This window comes from Saccopteryx leptura, chromosome 5 (assembly GCF_036850995.1).
Source record: "Saccopteryx leptura isolate mSacLep1 chromosome 5, mSacLep1_pri_phased_curated, whole genome shotgun sequence".
Lineage (NCBI taxonomy): Eukaryota > Metazoa > Chordata > Mammalia > Chiroptera > Emballonuridae > Saccopteryx > Saccopteryx leptura.
The window spans coordinates 165,699,394-165,716,683 of NC_089507.1; the positions used below are offsets into that span (position 1 = coordinate 165,699,394).

The following is a 17,290-nucleotide window of genomic DNA, read 5'->3' on the forward strand; positions in this document are numbered from 1 at the left end:
AAAGTTTTTAAGAGGGTTGGATCTGTTAATATGTGTAAAGCACTTAAAGAATGTGTCAGTAAGAGCAAAGTGAGTATTAGTTGTTTTGTCGCTATCATCATGATGATTATCATCATTATCCTTTAATATTCATCTCCTTACAGCAGCCTCTGATGTCAGGTACTCACCGTGTTTCCCTAATAATACCCTGTGCACAGCTCTTTTGTGACACTTAATGCTATATTTTACTTATTCACTTACCTGTCTCCTCCTCAACTGCTTTAAATCTTTACCACCATAAACACCCAGCACCCAACAGAGAAAGAACTAAAAGTGAATGTTTAGGCAGCTATCACAGGGATGTATCAGGATTTCAGGGAGAGCTGTGGGATGTGTGTGTGTTAAAACTAGCCTTTTTGTAATTATGTGGAAAGGAGTCAGTATAGAAGAAAATGATGTGAAAGGAAGCAACACCAGGGAGAACAAATGGTATAAGGCTTTTAATAGTGGTGAGAGGCAGGGCCCATGCTTTGGTGGAAGAATGTCACTCCTGATAACAGGTTAACCTGTTACCATGTTGTATTTTCTGGAATATTTTATGTGAAATTGATGTAATTTCTTCTTTATATATTTGATAGAATTCACTAGTGAAACCACTATGGCCTGAATATAGGAGAGAGAGAGAGGGAGAGAGGGAGAGAAAAAGAGAGAGAGAGAGTTTATGTGTGTGTGTGTGTGGTGCTTAATGCATATAGGGATATAGGACTCTGAGTTTTCTATTTCTTCTTGAGTTACTTTTGGTAATTTGTTTCATTTAAGAGATTTATGCATTTTATCTAAATTCTCAAAAAATTTTGGCAGTAGGTTCATAATATTTCTTACTGCTCGATTAATGTCTGTAGGATCTGATAGTGATGTCCCCTCTCTCATTCCTGATATTGCTAATCTATATCTTCTCTCTGTTGTTTCATTTTATCAAAGGTTTATTGATTTTATTGATCTCTTCTCAGACAACTTTTTTCTATTGTTTTTCTGTTTTTTATTTCATTGATTTTTCTCTGTTGTTTTTCTGCTTTCTTTTTATTTTTCCTTCTTCTACTTACTTGATAAAAAACTTTGCTATTCTTTTTCAAGCTTCTTCAGGGGACCCTTACATCACATTTTAGGTCTTTCTTCTTTGCTAATAAAATAATTCAAAGCCAAAAGTTTCCTCTAAGCACTAAGGAGATATTTCATTTTACATACACTATCCTTAATTTTCCTTTTTTATTTTTTAAAAAAATTTTTATTTATTGATTTCAGCAAGAGAGGAAGGGGGAAAGAGAGAGATAGGAACATTGAGTTGTTCCTTTATTTGCCCTGATGGGGGATCGAACTGGCAATCTCTGTGCTTTGGGATGACACTCTAACCAATGGAGCTATTCAGCCTGGACCAGAAATAGAATTTTAAAAACATTTATACTTAATATAACTATTGATATTGTTTGTTTTAATCTACTATATTACTATTTGTTTTCTATTTGTCCCATATTTTTTTCCTCTTTTCATACCTTCTATTGGATTCATTGAGTACTTCTTAATATTCCATTTTATTTTTACTATTGGCTTATTAAACATATCTCTATTGTCTTTTATGATATACATCTTTATTACAGTTTACCCTCACATACTATTATATCAGTTTGCATATAATGTAAGGTATACTTTAACAACAGTATACCTCTACTTCGTAATTATCTTGTTCTACATATATTACAAACCTCACAATATACTCTTATTATTTTTGCTTTTAACAGCAAATTGTCTTTCAAAGAAGTCTTAAAATGAGAAAAACATAACTTATTTTTATGTAGCTATTTTCTGTAGTTTAATGCTCTTTATTCCTTTGAGTTTATCCATGTTTCTATTTGATAGCATTTTCCAATTATCTGAACAACTTCCTTTAACTTTTTATGTAGTACGTGACTGCTAGTGAAATAGTCTCTCAGATTTTTGTTTGAAGATATTTGTATTCAATATTTCATCTTTAATTTTGAAGGATAGTTTCACTAGATATACAATTCTAGATTGACAGACTTTTTTCTTTCAGCACTTTTTTTTCTTAAGAGAGAAGCAGGGAGGCAGAGAGAGACTCCTGCATGCTCCCGATGAGGATGCACCTAGCAAGCCCAGTAGGGGGCGATGCTCTGCCCATCTGGGATGTTGCTCCATTATAACCGGAGCCATTCTAGTGCCTGAGGCAGAGGCCATGGAGCCATCCTCAGCACCCAGGACAACTTTGCTCCAATGGAGCAATTGGAGCCTTGGCTATGGGAGGGGAAGAGAGAGATAGAAAAGAGAGGAAGAGGCCCTGGCCGGTTGGCTCAGCGGTAGAGCGTTGGCCTGGCGTGTGGGGGACCCGGGTTCGATTCCCGGCCAGGGCACATAGGAGAAGCGCCCATTTGCTTCTCCATCCCCCCCCTCCTTCCTCTCTGTCTCTCTCTTCCCCTCCCACAGCCAAGGCTCCATTGGAGGAGCAAAGATGGCCCGGGCGCTGGGGATGGCTCCTTGGCCTCTGCCCCAGGTGCTAGAGTGGCTCTGGTCGCGGCAGAGCGATGCCCCGGAGGGGCAGAGCATCGCCCCCTGGTGGGCAGAGTGTCGCCCCTGGTGGCCGTGCCGGGTGGATCCCGGTCGGGCGCATGCGGGAGTCTGTCTGACTGTCTCTCCCCGTTTCCAGCTTCAGAAAAATACAAAAAAAAAAAAAAAGAAAAAGAAAGAAAGAAAGAAAAGAGAGGAAGAAGGGTGGAGAAGCAGATGGGCACTTCTCCTGTGTGCCCTGAAAGAAAGAAAGAAAAGAGAGGAAGAAGGGTGGAGAAGCAGATGGGCACTTCTCCTGTGTGCCCTGACCAGGAATCGAACTCAGGACTTCCACACGTGAGGCCAACACTCTACCACTGAGCCAACCAGCCAGGGTTCTTTCAGCACTTTAAAGATTCATTATATTATCTTCTGGCTAACCTAGTTTCAGCTGAAAAATCCTCAGTCATTCCTATCTTTTTAATGCACCCGTTATATTGGCTGCTTTTGAGAATTTATCTTATTTATTTTCTTGCAATTTGATTATGAATTATCTTGATGTGGTTTTTTGTTGTTGTTTACCTTTTTTCTCATTGGTCTTCTTTGCTTGTAGGTCTATAAATTTCTTCATATTGGAAATATTTGGCCATTGTATCCTCACATATTTTTCCAAATCTTTCTCCCTTTGGTATGCAATTACATATATGACAGATGATGTGATACAGTCTTATAGATTACTAAGACTATTCACTATATTCTTTCAGTGTTATGTCTCTCTGGCAATCCTTTGGATATTGAAAATGTCTTCTGTTTATATTTAGTGATATTTTCTTCTCTAGGGCTGAATCTATTGTTAACCCTATACAGTGAAAAAAAATTTTTGGATAATATATTACTATGCTCTAGACTAGTTTTTTAAAAAATATCTTCTGTTTCTCTCTTCATTATATTCATGTATTTATTAAATATTTGGGTGTGTTTCAGTAGCTATTTTAAAGTCTTTGTCTACTAATTTTATCATCTGTCATTTCTAGATCTAACTCTTGACTGATTTTCCTCCTGCTTATGGCTCACATATTTCTACTTTTTCTCACATCCAGTTGCTTGGCACAAAAATCTTGAAGTCATCCTTGATTCACTTATTTTTATCATACAGCATATCCAGTTGGCTCTCCTTTCCTCAGAATCTGACTGCTTCTGCTCACCTCCTTTGTTCCCATCCTGGATTATTTGTGATAGACTGTCAACTCACTTCTCTGTATGATTCTTACCCCAAACAAGAGCTAGAGTAATCTTATAACACTTAAATCATGTCACACCTATACTGAAAACTCTCAGTGTCTCTTCATTTCACTCATATTAAAAACCACATTCCTCACAATTGCCTACAGTGACATGCAGGATGGGTCTCTGAAACCTCATCTTGTCCAAGGGAGGCATTGCTCACTGATCCAACCACACTGGCCAACTCAGTGTTTCTTGTACCTGCCATGTTTCCTCTGCCTCAGATTTTTGTACTGGCTTTCACTGCCTAGCGTGCTCTTCCCATAGAGTTCACTATGGCTCCCTCATGGTCTTCCAAGTCTTTGCTCACAGATCACGTTTTCGGTGAGGCCTTCCCTAGCTTTCATATTTTAAAATTTGTAACTACTTCCTACATTTGATCACTTCTCATCTTTCTTTCCTGCTTCATCCTTTCCATAGCACTTGTACCATATAACATATTACTACTTTTTTATAAGTTATATTGTTTATTCCCAAGATAGAAGTTCTATAAAGGTAGGGAGACATTTTTGTCTTTTTCGGTCATTGCTCTAGTCCCAATTGCCTGGAGTGAATGAATGGATGAATAGTTAGCTTCAAAAGAACTTATCTGAGTTTGTGGGGTTCTGGCTGGCTGGCCACAGACTGTAGCTGAGACCTAGGCTAACCTGTACTAACCAGCATCTCTGACTCCCAGCTTTTGTAGGGAAAGATAACTTAATCTTTATGACATTATAATCTATTTCCTAGTGAGTAAATGGTTTTAAAGCACGTAGAACCAGGCCTGGTACATGGTAAGAGCTCTGTGTTTCTTAAATAAGCAACAAATACTTTACCAAGCATTTTATGATTTAAAAATATATATTGGCAGGTCCTAGCCGGTTGGCTCAGCGGTAGAGCGTCAGCACGGTGTGTGAAAGTCCTGGGTTTGATTCTGGACCAGGGCACACAGGAGAAGCGTCCATCTGCTTCTCCACCCTTCCCCTTCTCCTTTCTCTCTTTCTCTCTCTTCCCCTCCTGCAGCCAAGGCTCCACTGAGACACAGCTGGCCTGGGCACTGAGGACGGCTCTATGGCCTCTGCCTCAGGTGCTAGAATGGCTCCAGTTGCAACAGAGTAAAGCCCCAGAGGGACTGAACATCGCCCCCTGGTGGGTATGCCACGTGGATCCCAATTGGGCGCATGCGGGAGTCTGTCTCTCTGCCTCCCCACTTCTAACTTCAGAAAAATACCCCCCCCCCAAAAAAAAAAAATATATATATATATATATATATATATATATATATATATGAGCAGAATGTGAGCAAAGACAAATGAAGCTCAAGAGGTTCAGAGTGGTCTTAATTCTATTAATTATAGAGCTGGAATAGAGTCTGATTGCTTACTAGAAAAAAAGAAAAAACAATTGTCACATGCCTTATCTATTCTGGAAAAGACAAAAATCCCAGTGTAGTCACTGGGCTTATAGATACAGAGAGATTTATGGAGTGAATTTTAAAGAATGGCTTTTGAACTTAAGTCCATAAAACACATGGTTATTGTCTTAGTCAGCTTGAGTTCCATAACAAAACACTACAAACTGGGTAGCTTATCAAGAACAGAAATTTCCTTCTGGCAGTTCTGGTGGCAGAAAGTCAGATCAGGTGCTAGCGTAACCAAGTTCTGGTGCAAGCCCTCTTCCTGGTTGCAGACTGCCATCTTCTTGTCTCCTCACACGGCAGAAAGATTGTAAGGTCTCTGGTCTTTGTACAAGGTCACTAATCCCATTCGTGAGGGCTTTATCCTCTGACCTGATCACCTCCAAAAGCCTCACCTCCAAATACCATACATTGGGATTAGGGTTTCAACATACAGGGGTGGGCAAAAGTAGGTTTTCAGTTCTAATACAAATAAATAATGCAATAATTAATAAATACTAATATAAGAATAAATTCTTCTGTACTCATAACTGTAAACCTACTTTTGCCCACCCCTGTATTAATTTATGCTATGTCTGCCGCTTACCCCTCCCTGGTTTGCTCTCTGGAGAGATGCAATAAGGGAGGGGATCTAGGTAGAGCTATGGGCAAAATGCAAAACAGAAGTGTGCAAGGGTCAATATCCTGAACACCTAGGTGCTCTCCTGAAAACATGAGCAGCCAGATCTGTGCTGCCAGGTAGTTCTGGCAGAGTGGTCCAAGGAGACTGTCCAGCTGGATACTGGCATGAGGGAGTACAGGCCCCTGTGTGACACCCTGTGCTGACATGTACCTATCCCCAGGCCTGCCCATTTGAATAGGCCTCATTTTAAATAAAAAAACACCAACAATCACTGGACGATTGAGGAAAGTAACTAAAGTTAAAATCAGAGACCAAATCAGACTGGCAAAGCAAATAAAGGGAACTCAGAAAAACACAGACACTCTAGAGAGCAGAAGAAAAGTTTAAATGTGTGTGTGTAAAGATATAGACATACAGATGTGTATAGGCATATATGAAATTAGTAACCTCAGGAGAAACAGAGACTGTATTGAGAGGCATTATGCAATGTGCTCTAGCTGGTAAAGCACCCATGTACTCTTGTGTGGGCTTGAGTCCTCGCTCGATTACTTCCAGCTGTGTGATGTTGGGCAAGTTACTTAATCTCTCTGTGCCTGTTTCCTCATCTGTAAAAAGGGGAGCGATGATGCTATTTAGAAAACAAAATTACTGTTGGAAATTATAAGTAGTATGGCAAAATTTAAAAGTTGAGAAATATCTACAAAAGATCACGAAAATAAAGAAATTGAAAAGAGAAACAATAAGAAAAAGAAGAGGCTAAACCTGAGAGGTCAATCAGAGCTGCAGAGAAAAAGAGACACCAGGGTAAAAACAGAGGAAATGAGGAGAGTAGTGACCCAAACCTCCTTTTGTGATGAAAGAGCCTATTTAAATCCCTGGTCGGGTAGTTCATTTGCTTAGAGCATCATCCTGATACTCCAAGGTTGGGGTTCAATCTTCAGTCAGAGCACATGCAAGAATCAACCAATGAATGCATAAGTAGGTGGAACAACAAATCAATCTCTCTCTGTCTCTCTAAAAATTAATTTTTAAAAAGTTTTTTAATAAAAGGGCCTACTTAGTGCTTACATAACAGGGGGAAAGACCTGGTCTAGGACATGTCACTGTGACACTTCCACACACTAAGGATAAAGGGAGGGTCCCAAAGGCTTCCCCACAGCCGGAAAGCAGGTCACGTACAAAATATCGGGACTCGAGTGGCAGAGAATACCCCTGAGTCCGTGGACTTACTCTGGCAAGGCCACCGTACTTCCAAGACAGGAAAATTGTTTGATTTAGATATATCTGTTGCTGCAAAAAATAGTTCTTGTGTGTTAGGCAGATTGGGGGCTCAGCTGCTGAGAGAATCCAGAAATCTCTCTGCCTCTGTCCAGGAGCTTCTATTTCTTTTCTCTTTAAAGGACAGAGCATTGCATTTCATCCAGCCCCTCCTCCCCCTTTCCTCTTCCTTCTCCTGTGTTGTCCTTCCCTCTCCCCACTTTACCTTCTGAGTTTCACACTTGTGCTGTCTATTTCTGTCCCTTCTTCCTCCTTTCTTTCGCTTTCTCTCCACAGAAGTCTGTGTTTGTCTAATAATTGGCAAGAGAGATCTTTTTTCTTTTTTTTTTTTTTTTTTTTTTTGCTTTTTGCTTTTTGCTTTTTAAGTGATGAATAGTTGGCATTAGATCAAAGACAAGCCCTGTGGTTTTCTGGCTGCTCCGAAGGGCGGAGCGGCTGGCAGCCGGCCAGCTGCCTGGTGATAGGCATGTGCAAGATATCGGCTCACAGGTCACTGTCTGCGTGTGTTCTTGTCCGTGTGTTTTTTAGGCCAACGGCCGACTGAAGCAGATCGAGAAGGAATATACTCAGAAGCTTGCCAAATCCTCTCAGGTAAGAACCTTAAAGGAAAGCAGCAAAAAGACCAAAACAAACAAGAAACCCGCACATAAAAGCATTTGTACTTCAGAGTTCAACTCACTTCTCTTCCGTTTCTCATGGATCAGGATCACATTTTTGATGGGTATATGGATAAATAATAGCTGCTTTAAATATTTTTTACTTAAAATTTTTTTCAATCGAACCATTTGAACGCACACGCGCGCGCGCGCGCGCGCACACACACACACACACACACACACACACACACACACACACGTTGTAAAACCAGCCTGTGCACTCGAACAAGCCCAGGCTGAAGCATATTTCACAAGGGCGGGGGATACACACCTACATCTGTGATGTAAGCAATCTGATACCATCTCTGCTTTTGCGCAATCTTCCACGTTGCTGCACCTAAAGATGGCTTAACCACCAAATTTAGAACGACAAATGTCTGCACAAAATTAACTCAACTGTTGACTTTTTTTGGGAAAAAGAAGAACCAGAAGTCCCCTGTGCTCGCTCATATCTTGCTGTCTGTTGTTACTATTGTAGTTTTAATATAAAAAAGCCAATAATTAATGCTTGTCAGTACTTGATATGATGCCTAGAGTGCTTTTTCTGTGTGCTGTTGTCATGATATCTTATAGGATCATCTAGGGGGTCCCAAGCATTCCTTAGTTGTATGAATAACTCCAAATAAATAAAACTATTTCATTTCACAGATGAGTAGAATAACCCACTTAATTCTGTAGGCATCATAACTAATGACTTTGTAAATCAACTTTTCTTAATATTTTTGTATGTATACAGTGGCATGTGGTAGTAAACCTAAATTAATATACCATTTTATGAGTTAGCACATGGTGGTAGTGACAGCAACACAACAGCAAGATTTTATGGGGCGCTATCCATATTGACTCATTGCCTCTTCATTCGCACTGACTCTGAGGTTACTGGCTCCTTTTTCCAGGTGAGAATACTGAAGCTCAGAAGAGTCGGGTCACACCATTAGCAAATGACTTAAGCCAGGACCCAACCTGAATCTGACTTCGGAATAGAAGCTCTTAACCTTGACACCCCAGCCTGTCCCAATCCTTCACATTTTAATATTACAAAACTTTAGTGATAATGATCATGAAATTTCTTAGACTCTACAACTATTTCCACAATATGCACATGTTACCAATTTAGGATTTGGATATCAAAAGGCCTTCAAACGAGGAGTCATTTGTGTTTATTTAGAAAGATGATGATTTTTTTTGTCTGCCATTATTCCAGACCTTTCTTGAGGAAGGAAAATGGAGAATATCCTTTTGTAATCCACTGAATAAAACACTCTTATAATCAAAAGAAGTCTGATTACTCCAGAAGTTAAAGTTTAAACAGAAACATGAAGAATACCCAGCTAGTGTGCCCTTACATCCTGCCTCTTCTGCTTGATGTTAAGTGGGGGAGGCAGACCGGAAGTGAGATGTAAGATAGCTGACAAAATTGCTTCAATAACGAGAGTATAAACAGCAGTGCTTAAGTTTATCTAAAGGAATGTGTGAAGAAGCCTGATTAGTTCATATTAAAGCAAATTAAATGTAAGCTAGTGCGGAGCAAAGCCTAAGCTGTAGAGTACAGCTGACTGGCATGTGAGTGCCAGCCCTTCCCCTTCTGTGACCTTGAGCGAGCTACCTGCCCTCCCTGGAATTCAGCTCCCTTATTCAGAAAGTGGGGGAGTAATACTTACCTCATAGCAGTGTTTTAGATATTAAGTAGGAGTGCCAAAAAAGTGCTTAGTATAGAGCTTAGTGCCTAGTAAAGAGTTTGGTACCTGTCAGCTCTTACAAAAGGAGTATTACCATATTTTCCCATGTATAAGACACTCCCATGTATAAGATGCACCTTAATTTGGGGCCAAAAGTTGGGGAAAAAATAGATTACATTAAGTTATTGAACTAAAGTTTTATTCATCATAAAATTCATACAACTCCTCATCACTGTCAAACTCCCATCCATTAGCTTGTCCTCATCTGTGTCTGATGACGAGCCACTGTCTTCAACAATGAGTGCAAAAACAAGCGTGAGAAAGCAGGAAATGCAAGTAAAAAAATTTGCAACCACTGTATAAAACGCACTCTGTTTTTAAACCCCAAATTTTTCGCAAAAGGGTGAGTCTCATACATGGGGAAATGTGGTAAAATTGCAATAGAGAAAGGAAAGGAGGGAGCAAAGAATGAAAAGGTTTGGAAAAGCAAAAAATTATTTTTCTTGGAGTGGTGAACATGCAGTACGGTGTATAGGTGGTGTGTTGTGGGTTTGTGCACCTGAAACCTGTATGCTTTGTTACCTAGTGTCACCCCAATATACTCAATACAAAGGAAAAAAATTATTTTCTATTAATGTATTTTTGGGTATTTAAGAATTAATATAAACCTTCTTCCCAAATTTGGAGAGCTATATTTGGGTTACTATATATTTTCCAAATAAAGACATGAAGGAGAAAGAAGAGGAGGAGCAGGAAACGCCAATTAGTAACAACTATCATGTCCTATAACCAACATTTTGTAAATGAAAGGACAGTGCAACACCAAAAGAGAAAAATCTAGAAAGGCTCTAATAACACAATGAAAGCTAGCCCATCCTTCTCATAAAAGCTGTGATGACAACCTTGCACTGATAGTTGTTTGCCCACCTCTGAACATGTGAAACACTGGTTGACAGTTCAGTCAGTTTACAGAAACATGATCTAAAAATACACATTAAAGAAACAGAACCTTGGATTGACTTTTTCTGTTTTCCAGTTTTAGTTTACTGGATTCTCTAATTCAGTATCTAAGCTGAGGAGAATGCCAAGAGCCAAGTTGCCTAACTGTTTATTAAGTTTTTAACAACCTCTCCAAAAAAGAAAAAAAGAAAGTAATACGATGAGTGCATTAGTAATGAATGTGTTGGTACTCAAGAGATCATCGGTTAAATTTGGAAAATATTTTAAATATTTTCCTCCCTTAAAGGAAGTTACTTAATCTTTAAGATTGTATCAAGCTTTTAGGACCTAATCAACCATGTACCTCAAACCCTTGGCACTCTCAGCACTGTGCCCCTCTGGGAGTCTCAGTGTTCACCAAGATGGCAATGTTCCCGTCATCTCTGGGCACACTCCCAAATATCACTCTATCTGAATCACATATTTATTCTTTTATTTTAATATTACATATTAACTGTGCCTTTCCTATTTTAACGTGGTTTTCCCCACTCATCTGACTGCTTTGGTGGCCACTGGTCAAAGAAAGACATGGCCATCTTCAGCGTGTGCGTGGTTGTGGGGACTGAAGCTGCAATGCCGACAGCCCACCTCCGACAGGGGCTAGCCTCCCCACTGCCCCACAGTCAGTCCCACATCCTGATACAGATCAGTGCCCGGACATACTCCACGTGTCTCACACACCTCCAGCCTTCCTTCACGTCACTCTCCAGGGTGACAACCCAGAGTGCAAAGGTAATCAAGGAGCCACTCTTCCATGTATTTTATGAGGGTCTTCTATGTTCATTGAACCTAACCAAGTATGCCTTGTCTTGTCTACTGTATTTTAAAGTAGAGCTTTATAAACATCTCATACTGTACTATGATCTGAAAAACAATAGAACGAGTTAAAGAAAAGATTTTAACCTCTATTTAGAATCCTGTTATTTTTAAGACCTAATAAGGCCACTAACATTTATGCAAAATATTAATTGCTTAACAGTAATTACTAGTGATTATAGCTTTTATGGAATAGGTTGCTTACAGTATCAGTACCAAATTTATCTCCTTTTGATTTCCACAATACTAACTTTTAATACTCATATGGAGCCTGACCAGGCAGTGGTGCAATGGATAGAGTGTCGGACTGGGACGCAGAAGACCTAGGTTCAAAACCCCAAGGTCGCTGGCTTGAGTGTGGACTGATCAGGCTTGAGTGCAGGCTCATTAGCTTGACTGTGGGGTCACTGACTTGAGCATGGAATCATAAACATGACCCCATGGTTGCTGGCTTGAGCCCAATGTTGCTGGCTTGAGCAAGGGGTCACTTGTTCTGCTATAGCAATCAATGAACAACTAAGATGCCGCAACGAAGAATTGATGCTTCTCATCTCTCTCCCTTCTTGCCTATCTGTCCCTCTCTGTCTCTGTCTCTCTCTCTCTCTCTCACACACACACACACACACACACACACACACACACACACACAATAGTCATATGGAAATGTTCTAATTTATTTCTTTGTCTGAAGGTAATACAGGGCACATATTTAGTTGAATGGTGCTATTTTGTTCTATGGTCTATAATTAGGACTCAACCAAAACTGGTGGGGTTTGATTATGATCATATAGATCAGTTTTAATTTTTGTCAGAAACTTTTTACATTTTTATTTAATGAAAGGCTTGATTCTCTCAATATACTATTTCAGGTAATTATTTTGTTAACTGACCATAATTATAATTTCACTACTTCAATATTTTTTAAGTGCCTGTCACATACACTGAGCTAAGGGGAAAATAGTCTATTTTCGGCCCTGGCCGGTTGTCTCAGCGGTAGAGCATTGGCCTAGCGTGCGGAGGACCCAGGTTCAATTCCCGGCCAGGGCACACAGGAGAAGCGCCCATTTGCTTCTCCACCCCTCCACCGCGCCTTCCTCTCTGTCTCTCTCTTCCCCTCCCGCAGCCAAGGCTCCATTGGAGCAAAGATGGCCCGGACGCTGGGGATGGCTCTGTGGCCTCTGCCTCAGGCGCTAGAGTGGCTCTGGTCGCAACATGGCGACACCCAGGATGGGCAAAGCATCGCCCCCTGGTGGGCAGAGCGTCACCCCATGGTGGGCGTGCCGGGTGGATCCCGGTCGGGCGCATGCGGGAGTCTGTCTGACTGTCTCTCCCTGTTTCCAGCTTCAGAAAAATGCAAAAAAAAAAAAAAAAAAATAGTCTATTTTCTTGTACTCTAGATCTACAACCAGTAAATTTTGTTCCTTACCTAAAGCATATTAATCTATTTAGTATGATTATTTCTGTCTTAAAGTAAATCTTAAATCGGTTTATAAAAATTATCGATATTTTAGGCATGTCTTTATATTCAATTTACCTATCAACTAATTTATCTGTTTACTCAATGTATTTTACCTGAAGTCTTTTGACACTCTCCTCTCTACCATCTAAAGAAGCTTTAAATTAACTTTCCAAAGGTAGTCTCATTATCCCCCCAAAAAATCTCATTATACCCCCAAAGAATGTAAGGTTTCATTTTCCACACAAAAGCAAGCATGCTTTCCTCAGAACATCCTGGACTTTGCTAGTAGTTCCTTCTAAAACCTCCATTAATTTCTTTTTGATGGACTGTTGTCATAAATCTTCTGAAAATGAGAGATCCCTCTTTCATGCCCTTGTGCTCATTTGAAGAACCCCAAGATATTCTTATCTTCAGTCACTTATAAAGCTAACCTAAAACTTACAAGTCTTTTAAGAAGTGAAATTACTTTGTACTTTAAAAATGCCCTGCATGACTATGATGATGGATGTATGAATCTGCACATGTGATAACATTGCAAAAAACTAACACACCACACACATACACACGCACCACAAACACACAGTGAACACATTACAGAATTAAACTCACCACTTCTACAAAGTTGTATTTTATTCAACTTGAGACACTGCAGTTGTCATTGAAAGAGTAAGTTGTTTTTGCTATTTGGCCCCATGTTCTTATAAAATACCAATCCTAAGTTTCATGTTGGGCTAAGAGAATCTGACTCGTCCTTATCTCTGGCTCCTCTGGCTCTGGGACTGTGAGTGAGCTGATTATTCTGTGCCTCAGTTTTTGACATTACTATAAAAATTTAACCTTCCTTGTTTCATAGAAGTGCTATGGAAATTGATGGAGTCGATGCCAGAATGGAAACATTTAATCAAAATTAAAACACACACACACACACACACATACGTGCGTGCGCAAAAACATTTTCATTCTCAGTAAATGAATTCTGTCACTCATAGCAGAAGTTCAAGTTTACATTTTCAAATATGACCATACTCCTATTATGTATTTTGTCATTTATTTCACAGTTGTCTTAGTATTTGATTATTTATAAATGCCAAATGTTAAACTTTGTTACAGTAAGTCAGCTCCCTTTAAAAAGCATAAATGCCTCATATTTTATTGTAAATGTGCTATTATTTCTATCAGTAGTAACAACTAATATTGCTATCAGACTTGGCTTCTGGGAGACTCCAGACATTTTTATTTATTGCCTTATAATGCTGTGATCTTGGTTTGTCATTGAATAGTAGCTGGAAAAACGGAGTCTCCAGGAAGAGAACTAACTTATCTAATGTTTCTCATCAACCAACCCTCCCATAGAACCAACAGAATTCTAAATCAGGACTATGGTTCTTTCTTTTATTAAAAGAAACCACCATTTCCTGCTTTTAAAAAGTCATCACTATTGAATTTGAAAGGAAGTGGATACATCCAAACCAAAGGAAGCGAGTGCTCTCCATCAGCCCATTAAACCGAAGGTCTCTTGTCAGACAATGACTTTGAGACCTGGGAGGGAACCCAGGCATAGAGAGAACCACGTCTCAAGTGTAGATAGTGCACCAGGAGTTTCTGAAATGACACAATTTGGACCAAAATGAACTTTCATGGATATACATATTAGCACTGAGGAAGAAAGCAACCTATTCGGAACTATGTCATCATAAACGTCTCTTCAACACCAAAACAGTATTCACAGTAGCCTAGTTTGAGAAACCAGTTAATACAGCAGTTGATCTGACTGAGTGGTTCGAATCCTGCCTGTCCCTTTGGTTGGATGTCATCTTCAACAATGTAAAATGTATGACCTCTTTTTGTGCCACTGTTTCTCCATTAATAAATGATGGACGATAATCATGCTTGCCTTCATAGGAACTAAAAGTGCTTAGCACGGCGCACACACATCAATGAATACCCAAAAATTGATGTGAGGAACTAGGTAACTAGGAAGAATGAACTCTGTTCACTATTTTCTTTGGCTGTTACAGTTCAAAGTATTAGGAAAGGCAGGATAGCTTTTTTCATTCTAATAAGTCTTATTTCTCAGTAAAATAAAATCTGACGCATTTCATATTTTTGCAATCACAGATGTTCTTTCTGTTGATGAGTAAATATTGTGGAATGTTATCGTGGAAATGTCTTCCAAATATATTTGGTTCAGCAGTTGTTCACCATTCACAGTTTTATTACAGTTTTTTATTGGGTGGAATTTCATGTGTTATAGTGTGTGATATGTTAATTGAAAATAGTTTTCAAAATAGTTTTGCCAAACCCATTCCTTTGTTAAGCATAAATGCATATGAAATAGATGCCTCTCGCTGAAGAATGTGGAATGATAGCATGCTGTTTTCATTTTAGACCATAGCGGAGCTCCAGACAGCCATTTCCTCTCTGAAAGAAGAGAGCAGCCGCCAGCAGCTCGCTGCCGAAAGGCGGCTGCAGGATGTTAGACAGAAGTTTGAAGATGAGAAGAAGCAGCTGATTAGAGATAATGACCGAGCAATCAAGGTAATCAGAAGACTTCAGTAACCAGTGGTACCAGCTGCTTCAGTGTAATTAAAAGGAGGGCTGAAGTCCCAGCAGTGGGCAGATGAATGCAGGTATCTGGCTTGTTCACACAGCCTGCAGTAATTCCATTCACTGGCCTCAACCTTTGATGTAGCCAGTGACTCAGGCCGACTTCCCTCTAAGAAATCACATGCCAGCATAAAAAGTAATTTTTGGCAAGCCCAGTCCATTCACATTGAACAAATATTTGAGAAAATACCCGGTCCTCTGTCTTAAGAACCTCTTTGGAACTGTCTCTTGAAATTAGAATGACTCTTTTAGCCCGGGACTGCTGGCTAAAAAATTCCGAAGTCAGCTTCCAATTACATTCTAGTCTTTGCCCACATCCTTTCGTTCTGTATTCGCATAATGAGAAATAACCTGTTGGAGGTTTGGGATGCCAACTATTTGATGTGCTTTGACATTGTACAGGGTACACGTGTTGCTGCTGAGAACCTAGGTTGTTCCAAATGGCTTCAGAAAATGACAGCAACAAAAAATTCCCTGGACCCTGATGGCAGTTAGATCTCAAAGTGGTTTTGTCTTGGCTTTATGGCAGAGAATGTCACTGTAAGCATCTACCTCACGTGGTATTTAATCTGTGAGGATAAGCATCTGGAAACCTTTATAAATAAGATTTAAAAGAGAACAAAAGTGTGTTAAAGAATTTCCAGCAAAAGATTATTTTTCAGTAATTTCACTTTGTTATAGCAATGCTTACAGCATGTAGAGTCATCATGCAAAGCAAAGAAAAAGAAAAGCCACATTTGGGTTTATCATGGCCCTTTTCTGCCGAACCCCCATCTTGCTTTCTTATAGCCTGTTGTAGGCAATTTGAGTAAATTATGGAAATGCTAGTGTTAGTGCAAGCTGTTGTCATTGATACATGTGTACCCCCCTTTAAATCTGGGCAACACTGCATAGAATTAAAAACCTTGGAGGCCATTGCATCCAGCCTCCTCACTATAGTGGAGGAAAGGATTATTTCTTTATTAATGAGATTTTCCCTATAGATTTCCATCTGTGAGCTTTTTCTTTCCTTCTATATGTGATATGAGGGGAAAAAATATGTTTCCTTTTCATATTCTGGTAATTTAAAGAAATATTTGGAGCTCTTTTCATTTTTAAATGCACGAAAGTATTCATTGATCTGTATAACTATTGTGCTTCGCGTGAACTGAGTTGAATACTTTGTTTAAATTCTCGTAGTTATATAAAACTTTCATTTTAAGTAAATTTCTTTCCCAGTGATGTCCAAATATCAAGTGGTAGGTAATTTCCAAATTTTAAATAAGTAACTGAATCCCAATATAAACAAAAAGGGAAAACTTCAACTTACTTCATAATAACATACCTTTAGTATGATTTCTTAAAGCTTTTAAAAATCTTGAAAGAAATGTAATTAATATAATTGCCTATTTTTAATTATTTGTTTTTGTAGTTTTAATCCATTACCTGTTGAAAGAGGAAAACATTCTAATCCTAATTTTAAAATTATCAGAAAGACTAAATTTAAAAGAGATATGTACAACCTCCAAAACATAGTTACCCAAAAATAACTGAAAATATACTATAGATAAGATATTGTTTAGTTTTGCTTAACTCACTTAGATTATGTATAAAGTGAATGATGTTTTTGTTTTTTACTAACCTACCCAAGATAATTCATTTGCACTGTGGTATGTTTTTTTTAGGCTATATTATATAATATAATAGGAGTAATAGCTGATATTTACTCAATATATACTATGTACCAGGCTCTCTGCCAAATATTTTCATTCATCTCATGTTCCATTATCTCATTTAAGCCTTACAATAATTCTTACAGAAAGTGTAGTTCTCTCGTCTCTATCTTACAAATCAAAAGATTGAGGTTCTAAGGTTTCAGCCCAAGGTCATACTGCTAACAACTGGCGGAGCCAAGTTCAGTCAGTCTTTCTGGCTTGAAAGCCTCAGCCATTACCTATATTATGCCATACCTCAGTCTCC

The 17,290-nt window shown here is 39.1% G+C and overlaps 1 protein-coding gene across 3 annotated transcripts in view; it reads left to right on the forward strand.

The window, feature by feature from the left end:
• The window catches only part of CEP112 (centrosomal protein 112), a 423,550-nt gene that overhangs the window by 311,063 nt on the left and 95,197 nt on the right, over positions 1–17,290 (forward strand). For all 3 annotated transcript variants that reach the window (XM_066386628.1, XM_066386631.1, XM_066386629.1), the window contains exons 22-23: positions 7,644–7,706; positions 15,113–15,262. In XM_066386628.1, the coding sequence (XP_066242725.1) occupies positions 7,644–7,706; positions 15,113–15,262 (213 nt within the window). The remainder of the gene's footprint in view (positions 1–7,643; positions 7,707–15,112; positions 15,263–17,290) is intronic.